The following is a 16,633-nucleotide window of genomic DNA, read 5'->3' as shown; positions in this document are numbered from 1 at the left end:
CCACTGTGTGGCCATGAATGCGCATGAAACTACGTGCGTTGTGAATACGTCAAGTTGGGCGCAGAGGAAGGTGAAGCGGCCAGCAGCGGAATTCATTACGGTAGGTATACCCATAGAATAAACATAAATAAAGGGCAATGACGCTGCGTTGATCCAGTGGCATAAATGCAAGGTCTTGTTTTATTAGGACGATGCTCGAACAATAGTCGTAGTTCGCAGTGATCAATCTCGCTGCCCTATTCTGGATGGCTTTCAACATACGGACAAGGTGATCTCGATGTGGTGACCATGCGGATGATGCATGCTCTAGTTGTGGGCGAACGTATGTAACATATGATAATGTGCGTACGTTAGAAGGAGCACTGCGCAAGTTTCTGCACAATGTTGCTTATCCTCTCTCTCTCTCTATCCTTTCTCCTCCTCTTTTGCACTCTCTCCTTATCATCTGCACTCTGCTCCTTATCCATGATACCTGGGAACGCCGACGACAATGGTGCAATTGCGCGATTAATGAAGCACTTGAGGCTTATTTTGCCCGAAAACACAGAATGAAATCGAATAAGGACGCCAGCTACAATTCGTTTCGGATGGACACCGCTTGCAGTATCTGCATTGGGTAGCCTATCCACGACGGCATTGCACATGACGCGCACCTTTCCCAACATTTTTTTTCCTTTCTTATAATTTCTCTTCTTTTTGCCAGTGCTGCGAAGGCAATGTCGAGGTCATCGTCGTGGACGGTGCTCACGAAGACTTCATACTTGGAGAGGGCGCACAGAAATGCGCGGAGATTATCTGCCGCAAACTGCAGCGGTAGCGAGGAGAATCGACAAAGTCATATAAACAAACGAATAAAGAAAAAGCTATGCCTTTTCGCATTGACAGTTGTTGTTCCTCATATAGCAAATAAAAGGACACCATATATCGTCGCTCGTTCACTCTTGGTGTATGGTCGTCTCGAAGACAACTCTGAGCTATCGCAGAACCGCGAGGAAGTGAAGATGAGAGACCTCGACGTCACCACGGGGTATATCCAAGGACCGGATGGCGAAAAAGTTTCTACAGATAAACCAAACAAGCAAATAACGTGCAATGAAGTTGGACGAGGAAATTTCAGTCGAACCATTTAACTGAACCCGGTAGGTGTGGTAATTGGTTAATCTGCTTTGTTGGGTACACGCCAAAATTATGAAGGAAGACGATAGGCGTAACGTGAAAGCGGTACTGATACAAGAATTTTGCCTTCTAATTTCGTTGCTGCAATGTGTGGCTGGGGCCTGTTAGTCATAACACAAAAGAGAGTATGGTGCCGTTATATACCAATAATAAAAAGGGGCGTTCGGACTCATCAGTGCTGCATGTTCACATGAAAGGTAATTGTGATACCTAGTGTTACCGGTGATAAGATTTCATTGCACGTTGAAAAAAGAACGCACTACGTTGGTAGTCAGAATATGGGCTGTACAGTGTAATGTCTCGTAATAAGGTCGTCCGTAATATTGATGTGACATCCCGGAATTCAATTCTGAAGTATTCCTGAACCATTCCGAACCATTCAACAGGAGGGAGTGTTTCTTATGTGTGTGTGTGTGTCTTCCTTATATTTTCAGTACAGGCGCTGTCTCCTCCTTGCCACATATTTCTTCATAAAGCAAGCCGACAATGTGAGCACTGTGGGTTTAGCTTATCAGGATTTCATACTTTCCGCCCACACGCTGTTATCGCCACTTGCGCAGACGCAAACGCAGAAAGCTAAGTGAGATCAGCCGATTACGAACCGTAGTCACGGGAGACAAGGCGCAAAGGGCGTGTGACCGCATGACAAGGCAGGTAGGATTGATTGAATGATACGCACGGTTTAACGTCCCAAAACCACGATAATGCCACGTTCCATTTCCCAAGTTTTTGTTATCGTCCCAAGACGCCACACGATTCTTAGTGCAGACCGCGCCTGCAGTTTTCTAGAAGGTTCCGGACTGTAGTAGATCATTTCGATAAGATCACGCCCACTGTGCGAACGGTACAGATTGTTCTGGAAGCTACGCCACCGCCAGCGATAACGCTAGAACATTCGACTGCAAGAGTATAAATGCCGACGCGCTTCGCCGCTTGTCAGTTGTTGATCGAAGGCCAACGCTCCGTTCGCCGCTATCAGTCCGAGACTGCTATCTGTGCGAGACTGCTGCTGTAATTGGACTTTCCGTTTACCGGGCACAGGTTCGCCCAAATAAACAGTTAAACCCCAACACGAAGTCTCCTGTCTTCGGCCACGTCACGACCCCGTGACATCTGGTGGAGGTGCTGGGTAAAGGCCGAAGGGCATCACCTTAAACTCGAAGAGGCCGTCCGGTGTTATAAACGCCGTCTTCTCTCGGTCTCTTTCGTCGACTTCGATTTGCCAATAGCCAGTCTTGAGGTCCATTGACGAAAAGTACTTGTCGTTATGGAGCCGATCAAGTGCGTCGTCTATTCGTGGGAGAGGATACACGTCCTTTCTTGTGATTTTGTTCAGGCGGCGATAATCGACGCAGAAACGTAGGGTCCCATCCTTTTTCTTCACTAACACCACGGGGGATGCCCATGGACTCTTGGACGGCTGGATAATGTCATCCCGCAGCATTTCATCAACTTGTCTCTTCATGGCCTCACGTTCTCGCGTCGAAACCCTGTACGGACTCTGACGGAGTGGTCTGGCATTTTCTTCGGTTATGATGCGATGTTTCGTGATTGGGGTCTGCCGAATTTTCGATGACGACGAAAAGCAATCTTCGTATTGCAGGAGCAGGGCCTTGAGCTGTTCTTGCTTATCGTTCGGAAGTCTGGGATTGACGTCGAAAGCTATAGGAGGGGCTTGGTTCCTCTGAGCAGGTTCCGCAGAATCGGCGAGGGCGAAAGCACTGGTGGCTTCGACAATTTCTTCGATGTATGCGACCGTTGTTCCTTTGTTCACATGTTTGTACTCATTGCTGAAATTCGTGAGCATAACCGTTGCTTTGCCTCCCCGCAGCTCTGCAATTCCTCTTGCGACGCAAATATTTCGGGTGACCAACAGATGCTGACTGCCTTCAACGACGCCTTCCAAGTCAGGTGATTTAGGAGCGCCGACTGAAATAATGACGCTTGAGCGAGGCGGAATGGTGACTTGTTCTTCCAGCACATTCAAGGCATGGTGTCCTGACGGCGTGCGCGGCGGTAGTGCTTCTTCTGTGGATAACGTTATCGACTTTGTTTTTAGGTTGATGACAGCACCATGGAGGCATAAGAAGTCCATGCCAAGGATGACATCTCTCGAGCAACGCTGTAGGACTACGAAGTCTGTAGGATAAATACGGCCGTTAATGGTGACTCTCGCTGTGCAGATTCCTGCAGGCGTTACGAGATGACCTCCGGCTGTGCGGATTTCAGGGCCTTTCCAAGCTGTCCTAACTTTCTTTAACTTCGCGGCGAACGAAGTTAAAGCATCGGGACGATGCCTTTTAGTTAAAGCATCTTTAGTTAAAGCATCGGGACGATGCCTTTTTCAGAGGGGGGCAATGCCACGTTCCATTTCCCAAGTTTTTGTTATCGTCCCAAGACGCCACACGATTCTTAGTGCAGACCGCGCCTGCAGTTTTCTAGAAGGTTCCGGACTGTAGTAGATCATTTCGATAAGATCACGCCCACTGTGCGAACGGTACAGATTGTTCTGGAACCTACGCCACCGCCAGCGATAACGCTAGAACATTCGACGGCAAGAGTATAAATGCCGACGCGCTTCGCCGCTTGTCAGTTGTTGATCGAAGGCCGACGCTCCGTTCGCCGCTGTCAGTCCGAGACTGCTATCTGTGCGAGACTGCTGCTGTAATTGGACTTTCCGTTTACCGGGCACAGGTTCGCCCAAATAAACAGTTAAACCCCAACACGAAGTCTCCTGTCTTCGGCCACGTCACGACCCCGTGACAATATGATTATGAGAGGCGCCGTAGTGGAGGGCTCCGGAAATTTCGACCACCTGGAATTCTTTAACGCGTACCCAAATCTGAGCACACGGGCCTACATTTCCGCCTCCATCGGAAACACAGCTACCGCAGCCGAGATTTGATCCCGCGACCTGCGGGTCAGCAGCCGAGTGCCCTAGTTACTAGACTACCACGACGGGACGAGGCAGGTAGGAGACAATTCACATTTATACTGTCACGGGGTCGTGACGTCCACGTCGGGAGCAGACTGTAGATCGCAGAATCAAACTGCTTACTTTGCTGAACTTGTAGCCGGTCAACGAAAAAATTCCCCCACCTCCCCGGAGGGAATCGACAGGAAATTCGAATGCATTGCGTAGCGTCCATAACGGTGTTTCGTACGCGAGAACACGGCGTTAGAAGAATAATGTTTGTGAGGTGAGTACCCGTTGTATGGCGAGTGGCTCGAGTACATCGCCACATATTTAGTGAAATGAATGACATAGTCGCGCGACGAAAAGCAGTTTGCACAAAGCAAACGCGACAACATGCACAGTAAAAATTGCACCATATCCACGGACTGAATGACGATGAGTGGGGCGAAGCGCCGTCAGCCCGTCCGCGCTTCCGTCCGTCCATCCGTCCGTCCGTGCGTCCACCCGTCGGTTCATGCGTCTATCCGTCCGTCCGTGAATCTATCTCTCTGCTCGTCCATCCATTTATCTAATTAACACTTTAAGTACCGCTATATAGCATCCTTTCATCATATATATGTACCGCCATCCAGCGCACATTCCAAGCACTAAAGGAGAGGTGGCATGGCCGCGCTAGACTAGTGGCTAGACTGCACCTGTGGCGCATACGCGAACTAGAGTGGGTATGTGCCACCGGTGGCTACATACATACATACATACATACATACATACATACATACATACATACATACATACATACATACATACATACATACATACATACATACATACATCTGTACCTCAAAAATGCCTTATGGGAAATTGGTGCTTCCCTTTGCTTTTCTTCCAGCGTAATTAAATACAGGCTTTATTGCAAGGCCTTTGTACTTCTGCAAAAGCACATACAGCTTTATTGAACTTTTTATCCGAGTCAGCTTTTTATCCCACCACGTGAACTTTTTATCCCACCACGTGAACCCATTCATGGGTTCACGTGGTACGCATATGATGTCGTTTCAAGTTCAAGTGAGAATGAACCAAAAACCAGCACCGTCGCCATGAACACCACCACTTAAGCGCGTTATCCCCACGAAAAATCGGCAACGTAAATTTCTACAAATAAACACTACAATGTTCGCAATTGTCACTGCACTGTGCCATACCGCGGCACCCTGAAGGTAAGATTGTTACGTGCGTTGCCAGATGCGTTGAAACAGAGTAGTGCTCAAGTCTTCATTCTTCGTAAGTCCTAGGGTAGCGTACGTGTCCTTGCCGTTGCTGCCTTCGCCCAAGCGGCGCGTGGCCGTATCATCGCCGGGGGGGGGGGGGGGGGGGGGGGCATGCTTTACCGGAACTGACAAAGCACTGGTGTCTGTGACGTCATCATTCTCCGATGGTACCTCGCCTCAAGCCGTGACGCAGCGTAGATGTGGCCCTCGCCCCAGCTGCCGCCTTCGCTTAAGCAGCGCGTGATGAGCAGTGTCATGCCTTGAGGCACGCGCCGTCGACCTCATAATAGCAGCAGGGGACGTGTGAACAGTCTCCTGCAAGCACGCGAGGAGCAGTTGCAGCAATTGAATAATTTATCTATTAAAATCCGCACTGGAATTCAACCCATAGATACAAAGTGATGTTTCACACGAAAATATTTTATTTTCGTTTACGCGGAAAGGTAAGACATTATACTATTTTATTTTTTGTTTTCAGTCAGCTTGGACAAGCCGCAACTGAGCGGCGTGTTCCCTCCTCCGCAGTTACATATTTACCTTCTGAAATAAACACAATTCAACCAATCGGCCTAGAGGCAGAGCTAGTAGGTTACACGTGCAACGAATTGAACGCACCCATATATGTCTTAGTCCTGAGGGGATGACGCAGCGAAAATTTGATGGATCACGCTCGATGCGATTCAAACAAGAAGCAGCATTTGGCTCATCAACTGGGAGCTCCTTTTCGTATGGTCGAAGTAGCGTACATGCAACTTTATGGATTTGGTCTTGAGAAAAGAAAAGACTTCTTGGATATAAAAATGTCGCCTGCAACTGCACACATCCATGTTCAGACACTATAAAGTCCTGTCACGTAATCGGTAAGGATACAAGCCTTCGCGCTAAAAACACACACACGCCACTGTGCACCCATAGCTGTGCCGACAGCCTGTGCTGACGAACACAACGAATGATTGTGGGAAGACGCTTCCACGCCCACAAAACCACACAACTATCCCCCCCCCCTCCCCACCTCCTAAGGTGGTGGGGGAGAGTGACGATGTTAAAGACTGAATACTTGCAATGACCACCTTGAGTAACAGTGTCCGACGAAAAGTACTACGGCATTTGTTGAATAAAGTGAGCCTTTTCATGCCTCCTACACCGCCCCGCCGTGGTGGTCTAGTGGCTAAGGTACTCGGCTGCTGACCCGCAGGTCGCGGGCTCAAATCCCGGCTGCGGCAGCTGCATTTCTGATGGAGGTGAAAATGTTGTAGGCCCGTGTAATCAGATTTGGGTGCACGTTAATGAGCCCCAGGTGGTCGAAATTTCCGGAGCCCTCCACTACGGCGTCTCTCATAATCATATGGTGGTTTTGGGACGTTAAACCCCACAAATCTAATGCCTCCTATACCAGGGTTTCCCGTTTGTATCTTATTTGCGCATAAATCAGTCATTGTTGAACGGCTGCGGCTGTTGTTCCTCTCCTTTGTTCTAAATCGTGGAGATTCCGCCGACATCTTGTGTCCAGAGATATGGGTGTAGCGACAAGAACTCAACGAGGTTGCTTGGCAGCGTATAGCTGCTTTGGATGTCCATATTTCTGCTTACACCGCCTACGCGTAACGTTCTCTCACTTGCTTGAAGTGGAGCCCGACCACTGAAGTAGTAATGTCTGGATTCCACAGTAGACCACTGTGGCGGAAGGGCGAACAATGAAGTTTCAGCAGATGAGAACAGTTTCAGAACGAAAATAACGTGTTGTTTCAGAATCCTCAGAGTTCTCACCGTTGTTTTTGCAACGTTGTTCCATGGAATGTCCCCACGTCTGCTTAAGCTGAACGTGGATTCGGCAGCTTCAAGAGGACCACGACATGATTCTTCACAAACACTGGATGCCGCAGCACATCAGTGCAATTCAAGAGAGGAAGGAAGTATGCTACGGTAGATGAGGGTAGCATCTCAACCAAAACTACTTCATTTTTAATCACAACCATCCTCTGAATTCTTTCTATTATCATGCTGCTTAGATCGCTTCTTAAGACGGCCGCATTTAGGATCCCGAGTTGAAATTCAGGAAATGAATGCTCCCTGACGATCACCTTTTCGCTTGTGCTATGGCCACGGATTTCTTGTATTCCGTGATGTGTTAACATCTCCTAATCCATGAGTTAAAATTGCCCCGCCGCGGTGGTCTAGTGGCTAAGGTAGGCCCGTGTGCTCAGATTTGGGTGCACGTTAAAGAACCCCAAGTGGTCGAAATTTCCGGAGCCCTGCACTACGGCGTCTCTCATATCATAAGAAAGTGCCCCTTTTCTCTTCCGGAAATGTTGTAGGCCCGTGTGCTCAGATTTGGGTGCACGTTAAAGAACCCCAGGTGGTCTAAATTTCCGGAGCCCTCCACTACGGCGTCTCTCATAATCATATAGTGGTTTTGGGACGTTAAACCCCACATATCAATCAATCAATTTTCTCTTCCGGAAATCTGCTTAACGTATAGTCTCGACCGATTCAAGAGGACCCCGATCGGCAACGTCACAATGTTTGTGTGCCACAGTAGAGTGCTACGATTGAACAAGTTAGCACTACGACATTCACTACACGCCCCGCCGTGGTGGTCTAGTGGCTAAGGTACACGGCTGCTGACCCTTAGGTTGTGGTATCGAATCCCGGCTGCGGCGACTGCATTTCCGATGAAAGCGGAAATGTAGGGCCCGTGTGCTCAGATTTAGGTGCCCCAGGTGGTCGAAATTTCCGGAGCCCTCCACTACGGCTTCTCTCAATCAGACGAGGGCAGCTTCAGAACCAAAATATCTTCTTTCTGTATTTCATCACAAGCATGAACGTAGTTCTCACTAGTGTTATGCTGCATTCCTCCTGTCCAAACTGCTGCTCCTGCCTTTGCCCAACGTCGATTCGGCTTTATATGACTATGCCACAGTAAAGCGCTGCAATTACAGAAAAGAAAACAAGTGTCAAACCTATTGCTTTAAAGGGGCACCGACATGATGCGTCCTTCATTTGATTACTCAGTATGCATTAGCATTTTACTCAATTTGAGTGGTGTCCGCCACCTGGAAGTTTTCAAGTGCGTTTTACTCAATTTGAATGGCGTCCGCCACCTGGAAGTTTTGAAATGCGAAGTATTTTTCAGCCTACTTCGGCGACTTGTCTATATCTAGCATAACATGACTGTACAATTATCACGAATGGCTGGTCATACCTAAACATCGCGACAAACTTGTCACGAAATTTCGACTCGCTGTCACCGTGTCCCAACGCGTGGAGCAAAATGCGACCGTTCGGTGATACCACGTACAAAACTGCTACCAGACGCAGCAGTGTAGTACCGGTTCTGTATATCATGTACGCGGCCACAACGAAAACGAGAATGCTGAGGAGAGGCCTATTAACAAGTCCAGAAGCATTTACATGAGGCAAACCGAAAACGTTCTGTTTGTGGAGAAGATGGTCGTTGGAGCATTACGGCTTTGTCATCGGCTCAAACTTACATGGTCGTACTGGTCGTCGTAAGTGCCGATGTGACCACCCGGCCTGCTCCATGACGTAGACGAAACAGTCGGTCCTATATGGTTGCACCGAGAGGAAAACATCCCTGTAACACAGCATGTGGTCGTTTGCTTAGCAAGACATTTCTGCACGGCCAATACAAGTGAGAAGCGGTATTATGAAACCCGGGGAACCGAGTAGCACAGGCACACATCGATTTTGGTTCGTATAGTTCCTACGACTAGACGCTCAACATACCGTATCGATAACGCGATTTTTTACCTCAATTAGCACGACATAGCATAACTGTACAATGATCACGATCGGCTGGTCATATCTAAAAGTCACGGCTAATATGTCATGAACTCGTGACTCGCTGTCACCGTGTCCCGACGCGTGGAGCGAAAATTGGTGGACCCTTAAGCTTCGCCTTTAGGTGGTTGAATGCGATAGCAAAATCGGGCCCCTAGTACGCTCTTCAACCGCTAAGTGCATACTTATTATTATTGTAAGGCAGACATCGCGAAAAACAGAAGCGCTGCATGACGGCACCGCCACAAGAGACGCCTGCAACTGCATTCGTTGAAGTTCAGACACTCGCGCAAGCAACACACGCCTAAACGTTCGTCTGAGTTGCTTGTGTTGGGGGAGCATTTCACGTTTAATAAATACTATCGATTAGTACCGTGAAAATCGGTTAGCGCGGATTTCGCGGAGAGAACTGTCCGATTTGACCGAATACCAACTTGACCGATTGTCGAATGAACGACGCAAACAGTGAAGTAATATTTATTAGTTTAAGAAGGTGACCGCGGCTCAGTAAGTAACCCGAAACGTGTTTACCCGAAATTAGACTGAAGCGTCGTTACCACATCGTTTTAGGCTTATATTTGCGTAATTTGCATACATAAATCCTACTAATACGTCAATTCACTTGAATTTTTTTCACGAATACGCGAATTCCACACATTTCCGTAAGAGCAGTCTAAAATCGCAGTTTCGCACTTCTATAGCGGTACAAAAGGTTGTATCTCGCTGGTTTGCATCGTTTCGTGCTGTAACATGTCGTTTGCAGCGTCTCTCATAATCATATGGTGGTTTCGGTACGATAAACCCTACGAATCAACATGTCGTTTGCGTGGTGTCGCACTTTCGCACCTTCAGTGGTACAAAACGCTTGATCTTGCTAGTTCGTATCGTTTCGTTTGCAATGGGCAAGCGGGTCCCGTATGCGCACGAACTTCGACCGAGCGGCCAGCGCAGGTTAAAACGAAAACGACGATGCTCGAGGCAGAGGTTCGCGAGGACTACGGACGTTCTGTTCCTTTACCCAGCTGCTGCGTAATTCCTTTAGTTTTGGGCACAAGTTTGCCCTTATATCGTGTAAACAGGACATCCTGATTGAATTGATTGATTTGATTTGTGGGGTTTAACGTCCCAAAACCACCATATGATTATGAGAGACGCCGTAGTGGAGGGCTCCGGAAATTTTGACCACCTGGGGTTCTTTAACGTGCACCCAAATCTGAGCACACGGGCCTACGACATTTCCGCCTCCATCAGAAATGCAGCCGCCGCAGCCGGGATTTGAGCCCGCGACCTGCGGGTCAGCAGCCGAGTACCTTAGCCACTAGACCACCGCGGCGGGGGAATAGGACATCCTTGTTGTGGTGTTATATCATCTACAATATGTTTTGTTACATACGCACACACGCCCGCACACGCACACAGTAGATTGTACCAGTGCGCACTATTATCGTCGAATAGGCTCGTTTTCGTCGTGACACCGGTCGAACAAAATGCGTTAAAGTGGCCCTGAAACACTTTCAAGTAACCATGGAGAGAATTCACCGGGAGAGCTTATTGCCTCACAATTCAACGCCGCAAACAATTTTAAGAATCCGTTCAGTGCGAGTAGAGTTGCAAAGATTTGTCGCTTGCTGCAATTGTATTATCTCTTCTGTCGTCTCGACGAAAGCGCTGGAAGCTAAGCAGAGAGGGGTGGCAGGCGCAAAGGAACTACCACGCCTCGTGACCTTGAGCACTTTTTTTTTTCTTCGAATGGGTAACTATTTAGTGTGATCGCGCGCACTCGTGTGGACAAGTAGCGGCCTCCCGCGGCGATCTCTGCAACTTGATTTTTTGGTCACAACCAACGGGGCCGACGCCAGCAGCGGGGTTTCTGCGACAAGAGCTTTTTTACCGCTACAGCGTTAAAATGCGACCATTCGGCAATACCACGTACAACACTGCTACCAGACTCAACAGTGTAGTACCGATGCTGTATATCAGTACGCGGCCACAACAAAAAACGAGAATGCGGGGGAGAAGCCTATCAACAAGTCCTCAAGCATTTACACTAGGCAAACCGAAAACGCTCTGTTTCTGGAGAATATGGTCGTTTGAGCATTACGGCTTTGTCATCGGCTCCAACTTACGTGGTCGTACAGGTCGTCTTAAGTGTCGATGTGACAGCCCAGGCCTGCTCCATGACGTAGACAAAACAGTCGGTCCTATATGGTTGCACCGAGAGGAAAACATCCCTGTAACACAGCATGTGGTCGTTTGCTTAGCAAGAAATTTCTGCACGGCCAACGTAAGTAAGAAGCGGTATTATAAAACCTGGGGAACTGCGCAACGCAGGCACACATCGATTTCGGTTCGTATAGTTGCGACTGCTCCGTCAACAACAGCATCGTTGACACTATTTTTTCTAGGTCAACATCTAGGGCTTCCCCGGCACGAGTAGCATATTGTTTGGGAGATTCGCAAACCCTGTGTGCCACAAGCGCACGTCTTTTCGCTGCGCAGATCGATTTCGCTTGTTACGGCAGTTGAGACACTCTTAATCTGCAGTGAGAGGCATCGAGTCATCAGGTGTAGCAACGAAGCGTGGGGGGTCCTGACTCGATCGGCGAGGCGGTGGGGCTTTCTTTTGCGTGTCTCATCCTTCTTCCTCATCTCTTCTTCCTTCTCCTGTATGCGCTGTTAAGCACTATTTATGTTACACCAACACACCCAATCTTTCAATTAAGCGCTGTAACGTGTGTACCTTTTGATGTGGATGGCAGGCTTTAAACCAGAAACTAATTTCGAGAATCGTGTTTTTACGCCAGATGTCAATGTATACGCTTGTACCACGCAATATTGATGCGATATTAAATGTTTTATTGTGAAGCCTGTATGCAGGACGCAAATGTTTGGAAAGAATGAATGTTATTTGCACTGCAGTTTTAAGAACTCATTTTTTAACCATTTCCAGGAAGACGAGTGACTGCGTTGTAGAACACTTGCTTGCCACGCCGTTGGATCTTGTATAGAGGCATGCGAAATCGGGCAGTAGCTTGTGTCAGTGAAGCATTAAGATGTGGTCAAAGAGTGCTTAATAGCCCAACCAAATTGTCATCGTATAGTCTTCATGGACAAACGAAAAAGCGGGGATTCTACTCTGCACTTGCTTTAAACAACGAAATCTTTAACGGTGGCGCGCAGCATTTGTCGCTCAAAAACTGCCAACGATGACGCCGGATTTAACGTGAAACGAGCTCTATTAAGTGTGAATCCACTTTATAAGCGACCCCAAACCATCCACCGCCGTCGGCGGCGTCCGCAGTCTTCTCTCTATCTTTAAAAGAAAGAGGACTTGGCGGGCCGCAGCGCGACGCTCTACCGAATAAGCCACGGACGCGACGCTGATATCTGTGTCAGTAACGCGCCTTATACCCCCTCCCCCTTCGCTCGCTCCTCCGCTCTCCTCGCTCGCTGCAGCTGCGCGCGCACCCCTCTCTCTCGCGCGCCCGCCTTCTCTCTCAGTCTCCCGTCGAGAGCGGGTCGTGAGGGGGAGTAAAGTTAAAATCCGTTGGCATTCGCCAGTGAGTTAACGTAAACTCCCCCGTGTGATCAAATTGCGATTCCCAGGAACCATTACATCATAAAGGCACCATAGTGTGATTAATAAATATAATAGTGCGAATAAATAAATACTCCTCATAGCATCACCCCCTGTATTCGCACTTAACCATGTTCACCCTCGGGGAAATGTTTGAGAGTTTTTAATTTTATCACGTTAAAAGCAACAAAGGGAGGGGTGTGTTCCAAGAGGCCCGTTAGCAAGCCCACGCACACACTATAGGCAATCCGCCGAAAACGTTCTGCGTAGCGACATGACGGTATAGTTTGCGCATTTTGGCTTTTTCATTGGCTCCGCCTTACGTGGTCATACAGGACGTCGCAAGGGTCGACGCTTCGGCCGCGGAAGACTCCTCTTCGCGGCCGGATGGTTGCACCGAGAGAAAAGCGCCACCTGTAAAGCAGCATGTATAGTTACAACACTCGTTAAGCACATATGCCAAAAATAATGGTAAAAAGATTGTAATACTGTAAAGAAAACGTTCGTCCGAGTTGCTTGTGTTTTGGGAGCATTTCACGTTTGATAAAAACTATTAGTTAGTACCGTGAAAGTTTGTTAGCGCGGATTTCGCGGGAAGAACTGCCGGATTTAACCGAATTTAGGGATTGCCGAATGAATGACGAAAACATGACTGAATGAATGAATGAATTAATATTTACTATAAAAGTTCAAAAACTTTGTTCAAAAAGTGACCGTGGCTCAATAAGTAACTTGAAACATGTTTACCTGAAATTAGGCTGAAGCGTCGTTACCACATCGTTTGTAGCTTATATGTGCTTATTTTGTATACATAAACCCTACTATTATATTACGTCGATTCACTTCATTTTTTTCATGAATACGTGAATTCCGCACTTTTGCATAAGAGCTGTCTAAAATCGCAGCTTCACATTTCTAGCAATATACAAAACGCTGTATACATCTCGCTGGTTTGCATCGTTTCGTGCTGCGACGTGTCTTTTGCATGATATCGCACTTTCGCACTTCCAGTGGTACAAAACAGTGTATCTTGCTAGTTCATATCGTTTCGTTTGCATGATGTCGCAGTTTCGCTCTTCCAGCAGCACTCGAAACTTCGTTCACAATGTGACAGTAACTCAAGACCTCCGGTTGGGAAACGGAACGCCATCTGGAGTGCTAAAACATGGCCTGCCGTTTTGATGACGTGTGGGGCCGTGACACGGTGGCCTTTGCTTGTGTGACGTATGCTCCCTCCTTTCTTCTTCCTTCCTCAACGTCCGTAAACGCCGTTTTTGCTTTTTTTTCACGTCTCACGTCTGTAGCGCTTGGCACTCTTCGAGAGTTAGCCGAATTACCGGGTAACGGCCGAATAAGACGGAAATGACGGTTTAAAGCCAGTTGACGGTACGTTACCGACACAAGAGACTACGTCTGAATTACCTGATTGAAGGAATGTGGTTGTGTCGCATTGGCGAGCTTACAGTGTACTAAGTGCTTCATGGAGCTCCGGCTACGATGGCCTTGGAGGGCCAAGGGAAAATAAAATCTTTACGACTGGGGCCCTAAATCCTGCAAACTACAGTGGCGATAACTAAAGCTATGGTAAAGACTAGAAATGTGTGAAATGAACGTCACTTACTACGAATGCTAAGTGTGGCTTGACGAAGTACCCACCAGTGCTGCTCAGTGGCAGATCGGTGGGCCACTGTGGTTCACTTCTTTGCTCACCGTCGTCCCGGTTACAGCGCTATGCGCAGGGTCCATCGAGGTGGATTCCACAGAAGGCCCCTGAAAAAGAAGCAAACAGTGCGTAATGTATCCGAACCTTTAGTCTCGCAGTCAACATTTCAGAGCGGCTCCACAATGCCAATTTCCACTGGTTTCCTGCACTCTTTGAAAGTACACTAAACACGATGAAAGAATTCGCCGAACGCAATAATTTACGGATCTTGAATACCTTCTACCACCAGATGGAAGTAACCAGAAGAATACGAATGGCGTGGAACACATTTGCCAAGCACTCTCAAATCTTGAGAGGTAGATTTCAGCTATCCCTCAAGAGGAAGGTATATAACAGCTGAATCTTGCCGGTACTTAGCTACGGAGCTGAGACCTGGGGACTTACAAAGAGAGTTCAGGTCAAATTGAGGACTACGCAGCGAGCAATGGTGTAACCTTAAGAGATAAGAGGCAAGAGTGGATCAGGGAAGAAGCCGGTGTTAAGGATATCATAGTTGAAATCAAAAAGAGGAAATGGACATGGGCCGGAAATGTAGCGCGTAGACAGGATAACCGCTGGTCCTTAAGGGTAACTAACGGGTATAAAGTGGCAGCTGCAAGCACAGGACTGAGTTGACTGGCAGAATAATAATAATAATAATAATAATAATAATAATAATAATAATAATAATAATAAATCGGTCGAAGAGCAGAGAGACGCTCATATGACGGCATGTTCGGATGCTCGGTTGCTCGTTTCAGTGCCCGAAGGCGCCGCGTCTCTGGCTTCTGGCTCAAGACCTCTTGAACGTCGTCGACAACGTGGCCTCGTAAAGCATTTGGCGCCTGATGTAAACCTGCAAACCGTCATAGTACTGACCTATGCTCGTCAGTGGCAAGTGGCCCGCGGCGGTGCGCATCATTGCTCAACGTTGGCCCGGTTCCAAGGCATCGCGCGGAAACCACCAAGGCGGATGCCACAGTATAGGCCGCTGCAGTTGAAGCAAATGGGGCATAGCGTGCCATAACAATAGTGCCGAACAACTGTACACATTAAAGGTATGCAAAAGAGGAAAATGATTTTTCTCGCATTGGATAATTGTCATGTCGAAATTTCAAGCTCGCCGCGCTTGCCGCCAGAAAGCTTTTGGCTAGCGACAAACTGCGCGATGTGAAAAGGCGCGTGGCTACGTCACCTTGAAATGGTCGCACCGAATGCTTTGACGTAACGATATTTCGAGGTGTCCACTAGGTACTGAGTAGTTCTCAGTCGGTGAAAGCGAAGTAAAATTACATTGCGCTTTCAGTGGGCCAGAGATAATGTGTTCGTAATGCAAAAAAAGTGACACCTACATACTTAAGACGTCAGAAACTGGCATAGTTCTCACCAACAACAGTTGCTAGAAGCTTCTCCATTACGATAAGCTGCTTTGCTCAACGTCGACCCAGCTCCAAGGCCAGACAGCTCGGCTGCTCACAGACTGAACAAAAATCCTACACTTTTTTTCTGTTTTTTTCTGAAATTTTGGAGAAATATGGAACAGAACCAAGTTGTCCTTAGCATATGGCAACAGTGACGTCACAAATTTCGGCGACCAGACACTAGGCAATTCTATGGTCGCTGCATCGGATCTTGCCAGGTACTTCTACATCCTGTACAAAGCAATTATTCAGGCAACGACTTCCAGTGCCTGAATAAGATCTGTCGTGTGACATGGTGAAGCGTCCTTTAAGAAGTTATTTAAAACAAAAGAAAAAGTGTACTTTCCACTGGGTCACTCCGTGGTTTTTCTATTCGTTTTCCTTCCTGCGGCTGCACAGGGGCGCCTACCGTTACCCGTCAACCCTTTTTGCTACTACCACCACCATACACACCCAGGTCTTCTAGGACGTGCTTCAATTCTGTGGGAGCACTGGACAAGAACCGGCTGGAAGAGCAGCCCGCCTGGTCCTTGGCCATAGACGCCACCCTTCTTGCCACCTCCTCTTCCCGCTAGGTACATTACACTGTATTACTTGGTTCAAGCTCCCATTTAGAATTGCAGAAATAGCGTTTTTTTCCTCTCCCGTCTCTAACCGCCCGCAATTATCTCAGTGCGGTGGCGTAATGTGGCCTGAGCGTCCCATTTCACGGCTGCTAGCTGTTCCTTTCCGGAACTTTTATGGTTGTACTGGGTTGCACCCAGTATAGGA

General features: G+C 48.0%; 1 protein-coding gene and 1 long non-coding RNA gene across 3 annotated transcripts in view; one reads left to right on the top strand and one right to left on the bottom strand.

Moving 5' to 3' along the window:
• Positions 1-878, top strand: part of LOC119179992 (fatty acid synthase-like) — an 81,356-nt gene extending 80,478 nt beyond the window's left edge. For both annotated transcript variants that reach the window (XM_075868702.1, XM_075868701.1), the window contains exon 29: positions 704-878. In XM_075868702.1, coding sequence (XP_075724817.1) covers positions 704-817 — 114 coding nt within the window. In that variant the 3' untranslated portion in view covers positions 818-878. The remainder of the gene's footprint in view (positions 1-703) is intronic.
• A 4,593-nt stretch (positions 879-5,471) lies between these two features.
• Positions 5,472-15,397, bottom strand: LOC142767287 (uncharacterized). The gene is made up of 5 exons (XR_012884805.1): positions 15,321-15,397; positions 14,396-14,509; positions 11,289-11,363; positions 8,853-8,956; positions 5,472-5,676 (listed from the first exon to the last, which is right to left on the bottom strand). It is a non-coding gene; the product is annotated as an uncharacterized LOC142767287 (long non-coding RNA).
• Positions 15,398-16,633: the final 1,236 nt, after the last annotated feature.

The sequence above is a fragment of the Rhipicephalus microplus genome, chromosome 7 (genome assembly GCF_043290135.1).
Source record: "Rhipicephalus microplus isolate Deutch F79 chromosome 7, USDA_Rmic, whole genome shotgun sequence".
In the NCBI taxonomy this organism is placed as follows: domain Eukaryota; kingdom Metazoa; phylum Arthropoda; class Arachnida; order Ixodida; family Ixodidae; genus Rhipicephalus; species Rhipicephalus microplus.
This window is presented reverse-complemented; position numbering and strand designations above follow the sequence as displayed.